General features: G+C 36.9%; 1 protein-coding gene across 1 annotated transcript; it reads right to left on the reverse strand.

Moving 5' to 3' along the window:
* Positions 1–15,725: 15,725 nt before the first annotated feature.
* On the reverse strand, positions 15,726–17,883 carry LOC125865142 (peroxidase 43-like). The gene is made up of 4 exons (XM_049545323.1): positions 17,680–17,883; positions 17,412–17,594; positions 16,652–16,814; positions 15,726–16,144 (listed from the first exon to the last, which is right to left on the reverse strand). Exons 1-4 carry the CDS (start codon positions 17,881–17,883, stop codon positions 15,726–15,728), a joined length of 969 nt encoding a protein of 322 aa, XP_049401280.1.
* Between the last annotated feature and the right edge of the window lie 2,349 nt (positions 17,884–20,232).

Genomic DNA, 20,232 nt, shown 5'->3' on the forward strand with positions numbered 1-20,232 from the left:
TAGCAAAACGAAAACTAAAACAATGAAAACTATAAGATAACATGACTATTGTCCTCGAAGAATAAGGACTTACCACTAATGTTACTGAACTGGAGATCGGGGACTGATCTAAGCGTGATCTGGATGCTGAGAATCTGAACTTACATCACAAGAAGGTGTAACGCAGAGTATGCGTCAGTACTTGAAAGGTACTAAGCATGCAAGACAGAGTAAAGCTGAAATAAACATATAACTGAACAAGAAATGAAGCAAGAGTATAATCTGAACATGATATCGATACTGAATACTGAGCTAACAGAATGCAATGACCAAATTTAGACCTGTTGATGCCGAATACTGATTATACAAAAATATGATCAATGCAATGGATTCTGACTGAACTCTGGGAGCTACTAATAACTGATAATAAAACCACATGAGCTAAATGTGGAGTCCGATGTATATACCCCATCGAGAGGACCCAATACACCCGGCCAAAGGTGTAGAGGCTTGCTGGCATGATTACCAAAATGATGCCCACAGAGGGGACTTACAACCTACGTGGCTCGTAGATCTGGGACTATATGGGTGATTGACCCTAGTCCAACTCGCTATTATGCTACTCCCAATAGATTAAATGATTAACACATTATGACTGAATTTCTGCAATATACTAGATAGCTCAAAACTGACATGCAAACTGAGAATGCATATTGATATACTGATAATGATACATTCAAGACTGAGGCAAGTATATCTGAAATACTTAAATATCTGACCTAGCATGTGTAATTCAAGAACTACAGAAATACATAGCTAGGGTTCTGAAATTCATACAATAACTGAAGTAATAACATGATAATGTTATTTGGGAACATGTAATAACTAATTCATGATAATCTACTAAAGTTCTAGAAACCCTAGGTCTAGTTGATAATAGAGAATCAAGAATCTGACTGAAATCTAGGGACCTAATGGGTGAAAGGAACCCACTAGTGAATTCCTACATACCCGGTGACGAATTCAACGGAGGAATCTTTTGATTTCAGGGCTGGAACTGATGGAATCTTGTTGCGTTCTTGAACTAGGGTTCTTAACCTTTTTTCTCCTCTTACACTCTAATTTCTTTCTAAGTTTGATCAATGATTTCACTTTGGTAAGTTCTAGTTATGTTTCTAGGCTTAAACTGACTAAAACCTCATTATTTAGGGTCTAAACGACGTATTTAAGAGGTCAAACGAATAAGGAAAAGACACAAAGACCCCCAACTTAACTGATGTCGGAGTGACTGGCGGACTATGGATTGACTGACGGTCTGTGCTGGTCGACCGTTGTTCGCTACTGAGGGATGAAATATGAGGCGTCGATCCATGGACACGAACAATGGTCACATGACCTACGGACCGTAGATCTGGCCGTGGGTCAACACTTGACTGAAATTTTGGGCTGAGTTCTAAAGAGGTTGCTGACATGAACCACGGACCTACAGAACGGACTATGGGTCCACCTACGGTCCGTGGATGGTGTCCGTGTGTGCCACCTGCAACACCAAAAATCTGTATTCTGGTGTATTTTTCGGATACAGGGTGTTACATTATCTCCTCCTTGGGAACATTCGTCCTCGAATGAAGACTAAACTAGCTAAAATGGAGAGAGGGGGCTGCAATCCCTACCACTAAAAATATTGAAACTAATTTCTAACTAAACTAAGTTCCAATGACATGCAATTACGCTAAAAATGCAAGTACATACTGAAGGAACATGATACTAAGATTGATTCTACGCATGAATGACAAAAAAACTAGAGTGGAACTAATACCTCAAGCTGGAGTGGAATCGAAAGGAAAGAGGTGAGGATACTTGGACATCATGGTTGTTTCTGCTTCCCAAGTAGCTCCCTCTACGGACTAACTCCTCCACCAAACCTTAACCGAAGCGACTTCTTTGTTTCTAAACCTTCTAACTTGACGATCAAGAATCTCAACTGGTACATCCTCATAAGAAAGACTATTTTAATAGCCACACTCTCTAATGACATTATGGATGCTGGATCACCCACACACTTCTTCAATAGTGAAACGTGGAAGACTGGATGCACTACTACTAATTCTGCTGGCAACTCTAACTCATAAGTCACTTTACCAATCCTTTTCAAGATCCGGTAAGGGCCTACATATCTGGGACTGAGCTTCCCTTTCTTTCTAAATCTCATCACCCCCTTCATAGGTGACACTTTCTGGAAAACCCAATCATCAACTTGGAACTCTAGTTCCCTTCTCCTTACATCTACATAAGATATCTGGTGACTCTGGGATGTCTTAAGTTTGTCTCTAATGAGTTGCACTTTCTCCATAGCATCATGGATCGAATCTGGCCCTATCAGGGCTGCTTCACCTCCTTCAAACCAACCAACAGGAGATCTACATCAATGCCCATACAAACTCTCATAAGGGGCCATCTAAATACTGGAATGGTAAATATGGTTATAGGCAAAATTAATAAAAGGAAGGTGATCATCCCAACTACCCTTGAAGTTAATCACACAAGCTCTCAACATGTCCTCTAAGGTCTGAATGGTACGCTATGTCTGACCATCCATCTGTGGATGAAATGTTGTGCTAAAATTAACCTGAGTACCCAGCCCTTTCTGAAATGATTTCCAGAAATAAGAGGTAAATTGAGGACCTATATCTGAGATGATAGACAAAGGAACCCCATGCAAACTGACTACCTCATTAATGTAAATCTTAGCATAGTCCTCTCCAAATCTGTAGTCTTGACCACCAAAAAGCGAGAAGACTTAGTGACTCTGTCAACTATCACCCAAATGGAGCCATATTGTCTGCAAGTACAAGGTAAACCTGTGATGAAGTCCATGTTGATCACTTCCCACTTCCAAGTAGTAATGTCGATCTCTTGAGTCATACCCCCTGGTTTCTGATGTTCTACCTTCACTTGCTGACAATTAGGGAACTTAGCCACAAAATATGCTATGTCTCTTTTCATGCCATTCCACCAATAGACTTCCCGCAGATCACGGTACATCTTAGTGGCGCCTGGATAAATAGAATATCTGGAGTTATGGGCTTCTGTTAGAATCTTCTATCTCAACTCGCCCATATTAGGATCACATAATCGACCCTGATATCGAAGTACACCATCTCCCCCTTGGGAGAAAACCTTAACTCTCTACTGATGGATTTCACCCTTTAGCTCAAGCAATATCGGATCAATGTCCTACTTTTTCTTAACTTCCACTACCAAAGAAGATTCTGCCCTATTCTGAACCATTACACCACCATTTGATATGCTCATAAGACGAACTCCTAAACGAGCAAGCCTGTGAACATCCTTCGCTAGTTTCTTTCTTTCTTCCTCAACATGTGCTACACTACCCATAGATAGCCTGCTAAGGGCATCTTCTACTACATTCGCCTTACCAGGATGGTAATGCACACTCATGTTATAATCCTTGAGGAATTCAAGCCATCTTCTCTGGCGACGATTCAACTCTTTCTGGGTGAACACATACTGAAGCCTTTTATGGTATGTGAACACATCTACATGAACACTATATAAATAGTGTCTCCAAATCTTGAGTGCAAACACCACTGCTGCAAGCTCGAGGTCATGTGTCAGATAATTCTTCTCATACACCTTAAGTTGTCTAGAAGCATAGGTTATAACCTTACCTCGCTGCATCAACACAACCTAGGCCTATTCTGGAAGCATCACAATATATAACATAACCATCTCAACCCTCTGGTAGAGTCAAAACAGGAGTTGTAATCAATCTAGTTTTCAACTTTGCAAAGCTTTTCTCACAAACATCTGACCATTGAAACTTGACTTTCTTCTGAGTCAACTTAGTCAACAGAGAGTCTATGTATGATAATCCTTCCACAAACCTTCTATAATAACCCGTTAGACCCAAGAAACTTCTGATAACTATAGGAGAGGTAGGTCTGGGCCATTGTTTCACTACTTCTATTTTCTGGGAATCCACTCGGATCCCTTCGCTAGATACTATATTCCCAAGGAAAGCAACTAATTTTAACAAAAACTCGCACTTTCTAAACTTAGCAAATAACTGATGATCTTTGAGAGTTTTCAGAACAACTCTCAAGTGACTCGCATGTTCCTCCTCATTCCTAGAATAAATGAGGATATCATCAATAAATACAATAACGAACAAGTCCAAGTACTGCTTGAACACTTTGTTTATCAAGTCCATAAAAGTTGCAGGAGCATTGGTTAGTCCAAATGACATTACTACAAATTCATAATGACCATACCAAGTTTTGAAGGACGTCTTCAGAATGTCACTATATCTAACATTGAGCTGATGATAACCCGATCTGAGGTGTATCTTTGAGAAATGAATAGGACCCTGAAGTTGGTCAAATAAGTCATCAATCCTGGGGATGCGATACTTATTCTTGATTATGACCTTTTTTAACTGCCTATAGTCAATGCACATTCTGAGAGAACCATCTTTTTTCTTCACAAACAACACCGGTGCACCCAATGGCAAAATACTAGGTCTGATGAAGCCCTTATCTAGAAGGTCTTTCAACTGCTTTTTCAATTCCTTAAGCTCAGTTGAAGCTATCTTAAGGAGGAATAGAGATAGGCTGGGTATCTGGAAGGAGATCAAATTCAAAGTCGATTTCCCTTTCGGGAGGAACTCCGGGAAAATCTTCCGGAAACACTTCTGGAAACTCATTAACCACAAGAACTGACTCAAGAGTTGGGGTTTCAGAGTTTGAATCCTTAACCCAAACTAGATAATAGAGATAACCCTTAGAGATCATCTTTCTGGCCTTAAGGTAAGAAATAAATCGACCCATAGGCACTAAGCTACTACCCTTCCATTCTAAGATTGGTTCGGCTGGAAAATGAAAACGAACAATCCTAGTTCTACAATCAACTGAGGCATAATAGGAATGTAACCAATCCATGCCTAGAATGACATCGAAGTCTACCATTTCGAACTCTACAAGATATGCTGAGGTGACTTTCTGAGAGACTGTGACAGGGCAATTTATGTATACCCGTTTAGCTATAACTCGGTCACCGACTGGAGTAGAGACTGAAAATAGTTCTAAGAGAGTTTCTACACTAACATCAAACTTAACTGCTATATAAGGAGTTATAAAGGAAAGAGTAGCATCTGGATCTAACAAAGCATAAACATCGAGATCAAAGACTCATAACATACCAGTGACTACATCAGGAGAATCTTCCTAATCATAGCGAGCCTGAAGAGCATAGAGCATGTTTTGGCGCTGACCGCCACATGCACCAGATGAATTACCCTGCTGAGTTGGGCGACTTGCTAGCGCTGCTGAAGTTGTGGACTGAGCTCTACCATTGCCTCTTTGACCCTGTTTAGAAGGACAATCCCTCAAGTTGTGACCAAACTGACCACACCCAAAGCATCATTCATTTCCTGCAAGGCACTCGTCCGAATGGTTCTCACCACACTTAGGGAAAGTTGGGTAGGTTTTGGTACCTGAAACATTTCCCTGAGACATAGAGCCTAATGCGTTACCTTTTTTATCTTGTCTGAACTTGGAGGATGGAATGCTAGATGATGAAGGTGCTGGAGCTGAAAATTTCTGTTGACCCTGCGAGCGATTTCCACCACCCGATTTATGTTGAGAATAGTCATAGTTCCAAGTTCTAGCCTTCTTGTTCTCCTTAACCTATTCCCTAAGGTTATCACCCTCAACCTGTTGAGCATGAGTCATGAGCCTAGAGATGCTCATATTTTCCAGCAACATAGCATTTCTACACTCTGTCTTCACCAAGTCTTACACTCCATATAGGAACATATTCATCTGAGCCCTGGAATGACCAACCATGTGAGGAGCATACCTGGAAAGTTGGATAAACTTGAGCCCATACTCTTGGACTGTCATGCTACCTTGCCTTAAGTTCATAAATTCTTAAACTTCCGCCTCCCTTAGCTCTCTTGGGAAAAACCTCTCGAGGAAGGTCTAACTAAACCAATCCCAAGTGATAGGAGTTGTATTTGTACCCTTGTTCTCTTTCCACTGAGTATACTAGATATGAGCCACATCCTTAAGTTGGTAAGATGCTAACTCAACCTGATCATTCCCAATTACCTGTATCACTTCAAAGATCTTCTTGACCTCATCAATAAAGTTTTGAGGATCCTCACCAATCTGCGATCCTAAGAACTCTGGCAGATTCATCCTAACAAAATCTCGCACTCTAGTTGTAGCTGACCCAACATTAGCATTTGCTGGACTTGGAACCCGCTGATTGTTCTGGTTGGCCACACTCTGAGCCAACATCTGAATGGCGTTCCGGAACTCTGCATTCGAAACTTCTTAATCTGGAACTGGAGGAGTTGCGTTTGTGTTCCTGGCATTCGCATTCCTGGCGTTAGCTCTACGAGGAGGCATGATCACAGAAACGTAGAACTTTGAGTTAGACTGGAATTAGATCATACCTTACGCACGATAAGAGTAACAAGAAAATGAAGATTTTCCTAATACACTTTGTAGCCTCCCTCTCATTAGGTGTGGTGCGCACTACACACCCATGAAAATGACTCTACCTAGTGCGGCATTTCAGACATCCTAGGACACTTAAACCTAGCACTCCGATACCAAGTTTGTCACGCCCCGAGCTACCCCCGAGACGCGGACGCGGGACCTAGGATCACAAGTGACCCTAAGCTAACCTTGTTGGCATAATCATGAGCATACTAAAGATAAACTGAAAAATAAAACTGGTGCGGAAGCTAATAATAAGTGAATCTGAAATGATGGGGGGATATCCATATACTAAAACTGAATATCAAATCTGAGAGTTTAATACAAAAGGAACATCAAACTCAAATACTAAGCTGAATCTAACTATGTCTGAAAATAGCCTCTAACTGACTAGAAATGCTGGGACATGCCCCAGCTAAATCTAGCAAAACTGAAACTAAAAGATAGCATGACTATTGTCCTTGAAGAATGAGGACTCACCACTAATGCTGCTGAACTGGAGATCGAGGATTGATCTAAGCGTGATCTGGATGCTGAGAATCTAAACCTACATCACAAGAAGATGTAGTGTAGAGTATGCGTCAGTACTTGAAAGGTATTAAGCATGCAAGATAGAGTAAAGCTGAAATAAACATATAACTAAACAAGCAATGAAGCAAGAGTATAATCTAAACATGATATAGATATTGAATACTGAGCTAACAGAATGCAATGACCAAATTTAGACATGATGCTGAATACTGATTATACTGAAATGTGGTCAATGCAATGGAGTCTGACTGAACTGTGGGAGCTACTAATAATCGATAATAAAATCACATGAGCTAAATGTGGAGTCCGATGTATACGCCCCATCGAGAAGACCCAATATACCCGGCCAAAGATGTAGAGGCATGCTGGCGTGATCACTAAAATGATGCCCACATAAGGGACTTACAACCTACGTGGCTTGTAGTTCTGGGACTATATGGGTGACTGGCCCTAGTCCAACTCGGTATTATGTTACTCCCAATAGATTAAGTGATTAACACATTATGACTGAATTTCTGTAATATACTAGATAGCTCAAAACTGACATGCATATTGATATACTGATAATGACACATTCAAGACTGAGGCAAGTATATATGAAATACTTAAATATCTGACCTAGCATGTGTAATTCAAGAACTAAAGAAATACATAGCTAAGGTTCTGAAATTCATACAATAAATGAAGTAATAACATGATAATCTAATTTGGGAACATGTAATAACTAATTCATGATAATCTACTAAAGTTCTAGAAACCCTAGGTCTAGTTGATAATAGGGAATCAAGAATCTGACTGAAATCTAGGGACCTAATGCGCAAAAGGAACCCACTAGTAAAATACCACATACCTGGTGACGAATTCCACGGAGAAATCTTTCGATTTCAGGGCTGGAACTGATAGAATCTTGTTGCGTTCTTGAGCTAGGGTTCTTAAGCTCTTTTCTCCTCTTATGCTCTAATTTCTTTCTAAGTTTGATCAATGATTTGACTTAGGTAAGTTCTAGTTATGTTTCTGGGCTTAAACTGACTAAAACCTAATAATTTAGGCTCTAAACGACATATTTAAGAGGTCAAACGAATAAGGAAAAGACCAAAAGAGCCCCGACTTAATTATTGTCGGAGTGACTGACGGACCGTCGATTGACTGACGGTCCGTGCTGGTCAACCGTCGCTCGCGACTGAGGTCTAATATCTGGGGCGTCGATCCATGGACATGGACCACGGTCCGTGACCTGACCTACGGACCATAGGTCCGGCTGTGGTTCAACACTTAGACAAAATTTTGTGCTGAATTCTAGGGAGGTTGCTGACACGAACCACAGACCTGTAGGACGGATCGTGGGTGCCACCTGCAACACCAGAAATCTGTAACATGGTGTATTTTTTGGATACGGGGTGTTACAAAACAAATCAACAGTTTTGCTTGATAGGAGGTTGATTTTTTCAGACTACTCTTATAATGTTACTATTTGAATCATAAGTAAAGTTATAGGTGTTAAAATTATTAGGAATGTTTTAAGTCTGAAGAAATTCAATTTGGTTGACAATACTTGCACTTGGTGAGAGGTTTAAGGTGTTCATATGGTACTAAATCAGGACTTTAAACTTTCAAATAGCTACGTTTCTATAAGCTTAGCTAGATTCAGGTTACTTATGTTACTGATTGAAACAATTTTGAAGTTATTATCGATGGCAATATCTAAACTTTTATTGGTGGTATTAATTCCAACAGTAAAATTCAGTCCAGTGAAGTATAGATATTAAGATTGAAAATAATACTATTCAGAGTTTACCTGGTATCAGCAAGTCGATTGTGGGTCAGCTACAAGCGTCAGTTTTCATGTTTTTGACCTGGGTCACCAAGAAGACATAGTTTTAATGATGAAATCTTTTTGGGTTTTCAAATCGGTGTTAGTACCTTTTGGCTATAGAAGAGGTAAATCCATCTCTTAAACCTCCCGATGATCAGATGTCAAATGTGGAGCTTCATCTACAGCTTCAAATCAAATGCCTTTGATTGTCCGAGGAGATGAACCCCAAATTTGATCACTGATACTTTCGATCATTAATTACATAAAGTTCATCTTGGTGGGCTGACTTTTGAATCGAAGGTGGATGGCATTTGAGATTTTTTGAGAATTTCATCCAAGCTTTGTCCCTTCAATTCCATTGGTAGTGTCCTTTCCACTTTTCTAATTAGTCTTTTTGTTTCTTTCTTTGTTTGTTTTGGGTTGTGTCACTTTTAGACCAGACCCTTGTAAATAGATGTTGTTGATTTTCAATAATAGGGCCTTAGAGCCCATCTTTGATTTTAAAAAATTGATAAAATACCAACTCATCATAGCTAAAACCTTTTGCAATACTTAGGTACATACTTGTATTTGATATATATTCCTTTATTAATTATTTCACTCGAGTTCTTCTTTCACATACCTATGTTAATTCTCTAAGGAAATTTTGTTAAAAGGCCAACCTCAACATTGAACCTAGCACAACTAGGACGAGTTTTGTTTTATGTAGTAAAATCTATCTGTAATGACTTTCCAATTGTCGTGGCCATTGAAAAAAAGCCTCCTTAATAAAATAATTAGGAGGTAAATATGGGAACCATATCCAAAGCTATTGCGATCAACATCACTTCTTCTAGATCAAACGGAGGATCCCACTTCATCGAACATATATGGCACAATAAATTCATATACATCATGTAAAAAGATGTCTTTGAAAGAAGATTAACATAGTCCTTGAGTAAAGTTGGTTGAATTATCCCATACTTATTTCAAAGTAACTAATACTAAATTTTTCCTTCCATTCATATTGTTTTCGAATCAATCTTCTTAGCTCTTTTTTATTAGGCAATCCATTCACAAAACTAAACAACAATGACATATTGTAGGCTTTCTTATACAATCATCTTGTTCACCTCCTCCTCCTTCCATAAAATCATAGGCTCTACATTTAGATATGTTATTAATTTCAGGGTTAAGTGATTGACTATTATGATCTTTGAAAAAGAGTTAAGGGGTGCTATATAGTTTAAGGGTTGGATTGGTATTGGAGATTAAATTCACAATAAAGGTGGTAGCTGATGTTATCCCATGGCTGAAATGGCCATAGTAGCATCGAGATGATAATGCTTATGTGATTTATGCCAACTAGGGTTTGTCTTAGAGAGAAACCTTAAAGAGAAGACAAAACTTGTCCGTGAAGGATTTAGCTATTTATAAAAAAGCAAATAATAATAAGGATTAACTGAATTCATAATGTTTGCTTTGAGTTTAAATATAATTAAAAATATCAAGTAAAATTGCTTTTCTCTCTACCCTAGGCATACGTGAGTGGTGAAACTTCGTGGTGCCGCTGGCATGGCGAAGGGCCGACAAAGGAAAGCAGTGAATAAAATCCAGCTATCGGATACAAAGTTAACTATGATTCATCAGAGAAGACCGGAGAAGTTGATGATGGCGACGGTGCTACAGCATCCTACAAGGTCACCCAAGTCTGTGGAAGCGGAAACAACTCCATCTGCCATGGAACCAAGTTCCCAAGCATCGACATCGCAACAGAGTACCAATATGGAGTATTGCAGAGGGACCCCAAGTCCAATGGAATAGTGTACTGAGAAAAAGAAGGGTGTAACAGATTCGTGGCCGAATCTGCCATTAAGGAGTGATGGAATTAAAAGGGCAGAAGTAGGGAGTGCAAAGCTTAATACAACAGTGGAAAAGGCACAACAACGAGGGGAGGAGAAGGGAAAAGAGACATGGACAAACCTCTTCCAAAGAAATAAACTGGCTGCCAAAGGAATGGCACTAAATTTTGTTGCTCCTGTGATGCAGAATGGTGAGAAAGTGGTGAAACTATGTAAAGAAGAGGTGGATTTGGAGAAGAATAAATGGAAGCATGCTCTTATCTTGTATGTAGTAGGTGCCTCACCAACGATTGCAAGCCTTGAAAGGTATATTGCTAACTAGTGGAACTACATTGTGAAGCCTACTGTATACTATCATAATGATGTATACTTTCTAGTATGATTTCTAAGTATGGAAGATAGGGATGCAGTGATGTACTCAGGGCCATACTTATTGAATAACAAGCCAGTCATTGTGAAAACATGGACTCCGAATTTCGATTTAAACAAAGAAGTCCTGCATACTATTCCATTTTGGGGGAAATCCCTGAATCTTCCCTTGAACTGCTGGGGGATGCAACCTTTAAGTAGAATCAGTAGCGGGTTAGGTCTTCCTTTATATGTTGACGAGTGCACAACGAAGGTAGCTAGAATATCCTTTGAAAGAGTGTTGATTGAACTTGACATAACAAAAGACCTCCTATTCATGGTAAAGGTGGAAGACCCAAATAGAAAAAAATATGAGCAAAAAGTAATATATTGATAGATTGCTTACTGTCCCAAATGCCTTCAAGTTGGACATAATGTCGAGCAAACAACCCAAATGCAGGCCCTATAATGTAGGAATCAAAGCAGCCACCTCATACAGAATGGCAAAGGAAACAAGTTGAACAAGGTAAGCAAACAATGATAGAACCTACAAAGAAAAAGGCCATGTGTCTCAAGTAACTCCAGCCGAAGTAAGTATTTCACCAATCCAAAATCATTATACTCAGCCTATTGGACAGGAGAAGATAAATGAAGGGAGGTTAAAGGGAAGTCGACAGCTACAAGTTTACAGAGATCCCTCCAAGTCATTGAAGTAAGCAGTCTGAATGAATTTAATATCTTCAATGAGCAGATAACTGGGCAAGGTGTTGAGGAAGTAAGCACTATCAACCCCATATTACTACCCATATGAAGCTAGTTACTTGGAAAATTAGAGGCATGAATAAAGTGTACAAGAAAAAGGAGGTTAGAAAGTTGCTTAGTACAAATAATATAAGTATTCTAGCTTTAGTAGAACATAAAATAAAAGAGAAGTATGTGAAGAAACGTGTGAGGAATATTGCACCTAGATGGATATGGTTGGTGAACTACGATCATAGTGATAGAGGAAGGATCTTGGTGATGTGGAACCCTGACTACACTGATGTAACACTCGAGTATATGACTGCATAACTTATTCATACCAAAATTCATATTGGTTCTTTGAACCTTAGGTTTGCTTTTACTGATGTGTATGGACTTCATACATAAGTGGAAAGAGGAAGATTGTGGACTGAATTGCGAACCATTCATGGACAATAACAAGGAACATGGATTGCTATGGGAGACTATAATGCAATAAAGTCAGTGACAGATAGGCCTATTGGTAATACTCCAACTGAAGCTGAACTAAGATATTACAAAGAGTTCCTAGAAGATACATGAATAGATTTGCTAAGGACTAGAGGAAGAGAATACACCTGGACAAATGGGCACACATATAGTATTATAGATTGGGGATGGGTGAATGCTACCTGGATGATGACAATGGCTCAACATGAAATTCAAATCATGGAGCCTGGATGTTTTGACCATTCTCCACTATGCCTGCTAATAGCACAAAAGAAAGATAGAAGAGCAAGACCTTTCAAGTTTCTAAACCATGTAGCTGGTCATGAAAAATTTCTTGGAGTTGTGGATGAAGTGTGGTCTAGGAACTTGGGAAGATGTAAAATGGCAAGTATTTGTAGAAAAGAATGTTAAGCAGGCAATGAAGAAACTCAATGCAAAGGAATTTGGTGGAATTGAGGACAAAATACACAAGTGCATACACCAATTGGAACTATTACAACAGGACATGGGAACCCCGGGGCAACCCCGGGAGAAAGTTGAAGCTGAAAATCAAGAAAAACAGACACTTCAGAAGTGGTTAAATGTGGAGGAAAGTATAATCATGAAAAACTCAAGAATGTAGTGGTTGAAGTTAGTGGATTCAAATACAGCATACTTCTTTGCCAACTTGAAACAAAGGTCAACACATAATAAAGTAAGTATGCTAACAAATGCAGATGGAGTGGTGGTAACTCATCCCACACAAATTGAAGAGGAAGTTTTTAGCTACTATAAAACTCTCCTGGGATCATGTGTTGAATAATTACCAATGGTCAATCCTTTAGTAATGAAGGACAGACCTGTTTTGAATAGGGAATAACAAATGCTACAAATAAAATTAGTGACCAGAAGTGAGGTAGCAGAGGTTCTGAAGGGGATAAATGATATGAAAGCACCAGGTTGTGATGGATTCAATGCAGTATTTTTCAAAAAGGCATGGCCTATAGTAGGAGAAGACATTATAGATGCAGTTCAGGAGTTTTTTCAGACTGGAACCATGTATAAGGCCATCAACTACACTACAGTTACATTGATCCCAAAAATCCCAAACTCAGAAAGGATCACACAATATAGACCTATATCATGTTGCACCCTACTATACAAGATAATATCAAAGATCTTAACAAGAAGATTACAACAGGTGATGGATAATATAGTCGATAGAAATCAATCTGCTTTTGTTCTCGACAGGTTGATAAATGATAACATTATTCTTAGTCATGAACTCGTCAAAGGATATGGCAGGAAAAGGATCTCCCCAAGGTGTATGATAAAGGTTGATATGAGGAAAGCTTATGATTCTATTGAATGGGTATATCTTGAACAGGTGCTAGAATGTCTACAATTCCCCTTACTTTTTAGACAATGGATCATGCAGTGTGTACAAACTATTTCTTACTCTACATTGATAAATGGACAACCAAGTATTCCTTTTAATACAAAGAAAGGACTGAGACAAGGAGATCATTTATCACCATTTCTGTTTGTATTATCAATGGAGTACCTCACAAGGCTCTTGAAACAATTGAAGCAGAATCCTGAGTTCAAGTACCACCCAAAGTGTGCAAAGATGAATGTGGTAAAACTGAGTTTTGCAGATGACCTATTATTGTTTAGCAAAGGAGACCCCAAATCAGTGAAACTACTATATGACCTATTTACTATATTTTCAAAAACATCAGGGCTAGAAGAAAATGAGGAGAAGAGTGTTGTTTATTTTGGAGGAGTGTCGGGGGAGGTACAACAAGAAATCTTACATCTATTAGGATTTGTACAGGGCACTTTACCTATAAGGTACCTTGGGGTACCACTTAGCTCCAAAAAAACTTCAATTGTCCAATTCCAAACACTAATTGAAAAAATTATGGGGAGAGTAAAGAGTTGGACCTCTAGATTCCTATCATATGCGGGGAGAATTCAAGTGATCAGAAGTGTGTTGTTCTCAATACAGATTTTCTGGGCTCAGATTTTTGTTATGCCAAAAAAGGTGACCCACTGTATAGAAGCAGTGTGCAGAAAATTTATTTGGTCTAGGGGGTTGATTCCTCCAAGAAAGCTTTGATTGCTTGGGAAACATTATGCTGGACTAGAGTTGCTGGTGGGCTGAATTTTTTGGACATTGCTACATGGAATAAAGCATCTATTATGGAGCCTAAGCAAGAGGAAAGACAAAATGTGGATCCAATGGGTACACGTGTATTATGGAAAGCAAGGGTCAATATGGGGGATTCAAAACAGGCATCATGGATGGTAATGAAAATCCTGAAAGCCCAAAAATACTTTGAGGAGGCAGGGTGGTCTGAACAGGAAGTCGTGACTTGGTCGGGTTTCTCCATCAAGAAGATGTATTTGAAGTTGAGAGGTAACTTCCAAAAGATGGAGTAGAGGAGACTGGTGTGTAACAATGATGCACCACCTAAATGGATCTTTATTCTATATTTAGCACTCAAGGAGCGTTTGCAAACGAGAGAAAGGCTAGCATCTTGGGGAGTGATAGAGGATACTAGATGCATACTATGTAGCTCAGGAGTTGATAGTTGTGAGTATTTCTTCTTTCATTGTATATATGTTGTCTCTATTTGGGAGAAGATTCTGCAATGGATGTGTATAGATAGGCAGGCACATTGCTGGAAAGAGAAGGTAATATGGGTAATATGGGCTCTGCCAAATTTTATGGGAAGACAAGCTAAAGCAAAGATCTTTAGAATGGCCTTTGTCTGCAAGTGTGTATGATGTGTGGCAAGAAAGAAATCTTCGAATATTTCAGAAGAATGCAAGATCAGCCGATATAAATATCAGAAATATTATTCAGGAAGTCCATATTAGAGGAAACAGGCAGACTAAATTGACTAGTACTTTGAGTAATCTTGATTACTATCCATATGGAACTTCTTTTGAGTTGTTAATGGCATAGTAAGGCTGGGGCTGTCTAGTTCTTGCTCAACCTTTTGTACTTACATGGCTCTTTGATAATAATAAAATCTGTTATTTACCAAAAAAAAGAAATAATCCGTTTTTCATAATACTCTTGAAAACTAAAGAGTAAAATATTGCAAAACTAAAAACTAAGAAATTCGGGTAACTCCATATTACAATAACAGAATGAAAAGTATTTATAATGACCCAAAAAATTGGAATCTTAATGAAATCAAATTGCTTACTGATCCTAGCCACAGACCGTACATTGATCCACGATATGTCGATTGGCTTTAAATTTGCCGTAGATTCTGTATTAGGATTTCATAACTTCCATCGTGGATGATAAATAGAATTAGTAATGAATTTTCCTATTTAGCTAGAGAACTTATCCCGTGCTAATTTATGTTCTTTCAATAGTGCTTAGTAATAAATTACAACTATATGCTAAGCATATAGTACCATCTATTTTTGTAATTAATTACAACTGTATGAACTTAATTAAAAAGCAGAACAAACACGTCTAATAGTCCCTTGAGAACCAGTAAGTACTCCAATTCTGCCCATTTTCACCATTGCATTGGCAAAATCAGCCTCGAATGGTGTCCCGAAAAATGGGCTAAGGAATCCAAAGTAAGAATCTACAACTCTCCTCGTTGTCTCATCGTTATATAAATTTGCATCAGATTGTAGTACAGCAAAGCCACTTCTAATATTCTGCAGAATTTGACTGTCGAATGTCTCACCACTGCCTCTGTCCATCGATAACCTGACATTAACATCTCCGTTTTGGGGGCAAGTGGACTTCAACTCTGGAAGAAATTTAGGATTTATGGATGGATCAGAACCTCTGTTGGGAGAGAAGTTGTAGAGCCTTTTGGTCATGAAAAAGCATGCAGTGGTACCAATTGTATGTGCAGCTGCAATTTATTCATTCATCATTATAAGCACTAGTCATGTTATAGATAGATCGATTATGGCAATATGCATGTTTTCATCAATTAATTTTTATATAATGTTTTTGGTGGTTCATCAATTAAATAATCAATGAATTTTAGTTATATGGTACACATATACTTCACTTTTCGTACACTTTTCGTACTGTAACTTAAACTGACTTGAACATATAATTAATGTACGTAATAAGTACTCCATCCGTCCAATTTTGGATAGGGTTTAAGAAAGAAAAAAGACTTTTTAAATTTATAATTTAAAATAAGTAATATATATATATATATATATATATATGTGTGTGTGTGTGTGTGTGTGTGACTATAAATCATTTTATTAAGGTTAAAATAAATATTTTAAAATTAAATTATTTCTTAATATATATAAAAATGTCATTCTTTTTATAAGCTGACTAAAGAGAAAAGTAAATCGAAAAGAAGTAATATATGTAGGCCTAGTGTTGTATAGATAGGTACCAGTGAGGAGCACAAGGTCTTTGTGAGACAGGCCTTTCTGGAAGAACTTATCTTTGAGTTGTTGAATGGAATCATCAACGTCTGGCATAATATCAGCTAAAGATACATTTGAAACCAACCCATCTCTCCTTCCTGATTCCACATTATAGAAAGGCCCATTTACCTGTCCAATTAAACAATTTTTATAGACAATTGTGACAATCCACTATGTCATCACGCAATATAAGCATCATAAGTGTCACATGATATAAACTTGTGCATACGGAGGCTTACAAAGGAACAAAGCTGCTAGTCTGGAAGGTTCTAAGAGAAATGTGAGAATTTCTCATAGTAGAACCTAGAATATCATAAAATTTATATGGAAGGTCCTTAGAAAACTCTAAGCACGTAAAAGGATTATTTTGTAAATATATAGAGACTTGTTTAATAATTATCATTTACATATTAACCCCTAAAGTTAATAGTATAAATAGAAGAACATCAACCAAAAATCAACAAAGTTAGTTCTCTGCAACACAATTTTTCTTAGCAATTTTTGTAGTCTCTTTTTCACTTTCTTAGCGATTCCTAGAGTTTTAGGCTGACATGGCATAGCAAAATTGTGAACAAGTGGGGCAAGAACATGAGTAAGTTGTCAAGTACCGCACATGTGCTTAGTTGTAGAAGACTAAAGATGTGACACTATGCCTTACTTTCTTAATTTTTATGTCAAAACCAAAGAAATAAATTGAAACAGACTAAGATTTAAAAAAAGTGGTACCAAGAGTATAGCATCCCTAGCAGCAATAGCAACAATATCTGCACAAGAAACAAGTTGAGGACAAACTGCCTCAACCTCTGCTTTTGCTTTCTCAATCACTTCAAATCCTCCAACACCTTGATGACCAAATGCATGCCTTTCAGCATTAGGTCCGTTTTCTATAAGAATTGATGCATCACACCCCTGTTCATCAATAATTGATCACTTAATAATTAATGATCACTAAAAATGATGAAATAAATATAATTCATTAATTAATTAATTGGACCTGAACAAAGCAGTCATGGAAATGAAGTCTAAGCAAGACAGGAGCTATATTTTTGTTGGAGGCCGCAACTTTATTGACAACACCACTCACAGTGGATTCAACATTTGGGCATTTTTTGTCATAGAAACCAACTTTGAGCTGCCCATGTGAAATCTCTATTTGATTACTCAAAATTAGGATCATCACAAAAATCATCATTCCCATTCCCTCTTTATAAAGGGTATTTGAATAAATAGAAGGTCAAGAAGTAGAAGCTTAGTGTAAGAATTAATGTGTTTTCTCAATGCAAGTTTTTTGTTTATATGAAGGAAAAATCTCAACTATGTTTTCTTTTTCTCTTAATTAATAAGACACAGTTGAGCAGCTTAACCAGTCTGTATCATGGTCATGTCTGTTTTAGCATAAAGCGCTTGATTGACATTACAAATTTTCAGCAATTCATAGCTGCAAATGTGAATCAATAGCCCTTCTTTTTTGCTTTGTCTCTCATGCAATGTGGGGTCCACTTCAGAGAATAATATTATTCCCTGTGTTTCAATTTATGTGAGCTAGTTTGACTTAATACGAAGTTTTGAGAAAAGAGAAGAAAATTTTTAAAATTTGTGATTTAAAATAACTTAAAGATAATTGTGTAACTAGATATAATTTCATTAAGAGTAAATTAGTATTTTAATATTAAATTATTATTAAATATAAAAATCTATCATTTTTTGAGACCAACTAAAAGATAAAGTAAACCAAATAAATTGGGAAAGAGTGAATATTATATACTTTTAGTGAAGGTGCTTCTCGGGAAATATGTGGACTCCACTTTAGTGCTTTTTCCATTTTAAATTTATTATTTACTTTTATTTTAATTTGTTATATATTTTAAGATTATATCAAAAATATTATAAATCACAATAATTAACAACTTAAAATTTGATTATATATTTAAAATTCTAGATAAAAAGTATTATAAATCATAATAATTAACAACATAAAATATTTAACAATTTTGATTGACTCTTGAAATTCTATCATGACACATAAATTAGGACATAAAGAGTAACACTTTCTTTGAAAATTACGTAGAAAAGTATAATAAATTACAATAATTACTACAGTAATAATTTAAAATATTTATAAACCATATCAAAATTGAATGGACTATTTACTTTTTATCTGCATCACATAAATTAAGATAAAATGAATAATATTATTAAGCTCGTACTACACACGAGATTTCATATATTTGAGAAAATTTTAGAAATAGCAAACTTAATAGATATAATAAGACTCTATAGCTATAGTTTTGATAATTGTGCTTCATAGCTATAGTTTTATTTTCTATGAAGGCTACGGTTTGTATATTTCTTCTCGTTTGTATATTTCACTTGCGAATATACAAATAGGGTAAGTATATATACAAATTCTGTACTTTTTATTTGAGAATTTTTCGGAATCCCGTTTGTATATTTCGTTTGTCAATATACAAACAAGGTAATTTATTTTGAATTTTTCATAAATCATATAAATAGCTAGGGTAAACATATACAAAATTCTGAATTTACACAATCTGAAATCGAATTATACAAATTCTAGATTTGTACAAATCAGAAAAATTATACAAATAATGCTAATAGCGCAAGACTTGAAAATACTGTAACCGTAAATTATAATTTTCTTAAATAATAGCTATAATACCTTATATAGGCTAAATGTTGATAATTTTGTATAATTTTTCTTATCTACTATTGTTAAAATTAAGGGCCGGACCATACTTGAGGGGAGGTTTTCCACACAATTTAAGGTGACAGCAAAGGAATAGATGGCAATGCTTCAACAAACAAGTTGCATGAATGTGTGTGTGGTTTTGTGATCTTTTTTGTAGTTTTATGGTCAGTAATGGATTCACATGTATATCCATAAATAAAGCTTTTTTAGGTTTTTGTACCTTTTATGGGACAAAAGTTGTTTGTGTTTATCAGTTTTCTTTCAGCTATTAAATGTTTTTTTTATTTTTTTTCTGCCAAACTTGTATTTCATCAACCACATCTATAAATTAAAGCTACTGCAACAAACCTTCTTTTAACTATACCAATAAGGATTGTGGTGGAGTGGTATACCAACAAGGATTGTGGCGAGCGGCAAGTTCTCATTCATTCTTAATCAGCAGATCTCAAGTTCAAGTCCTCTTAAATACGAAATCATCTTTGTTAAATAACGTTTTACCCTACTCAATGTGGGATCTCACACTAACTTTAACCAGTAGTGTATGTAGCATAAATCATAATATTGATCATAGCGGAAGAGTATAATTAATTTAGCAAGCTTTTACACTAAGGTTTAGATTAATATAGTTTATTTAGTCAAAATTTTAGTTAGAAAAGTTATTGGGTTCTATTCTACTTATCAAAAGTTTTTTTAATAATAAATTTTCGACAAATAATGTGCACGTCATAAAATTGTTTCTAGAAAATACACACAGTAGGACTCGGACTTGCATCTCTAAGGTGTTAAGCTTGACCTTTAACAACAGGCAGAACGAGGCATTCATTGTGTCTTTGGGTG

This window comes from Solanum stenotomum, chromosome 5, assembly GCF_019186545.1.
Source record: "Solanum stenotomum isolate F172 chromosome 5, ASM1918654v1, whole genome shotgun sequence".
In the NCBI taxonomy this organism is placed as follows: Eukaryota; Viridiplantae; Streptophyta; class Magnoliopsida; order Solanales; family Solanaceae; genus Solanum; species Solanum stenotomum.

What these genes read in the sequence shown, in the direction of transcription:
- LOC125865142 (XM_049545323.1), bottom strand. Translation starts at nt 17,883, where the DNA reads ATGGGAATGATGATTTTTGTGATGATCCTAATTTTGAGTAATCAAATA. An exon ending in TCCATGACTGCTTTGTTCAG is followed by an intron (nt 17,595 to 17,679) that starts GTCCAATTAATT and finishes ATTGATGAACAG; the next exon opens with GGGTGTGATGCATCAATTCT. An exon ending in CTAGGGATGCTATACTCTTG is followed by an intron (nt 16,815 to 17,411) that starts GTACCACTTTTT and finishes TTAATTGGACAG; the next exon opens with GTAAATGGGCCTTTCTATAA.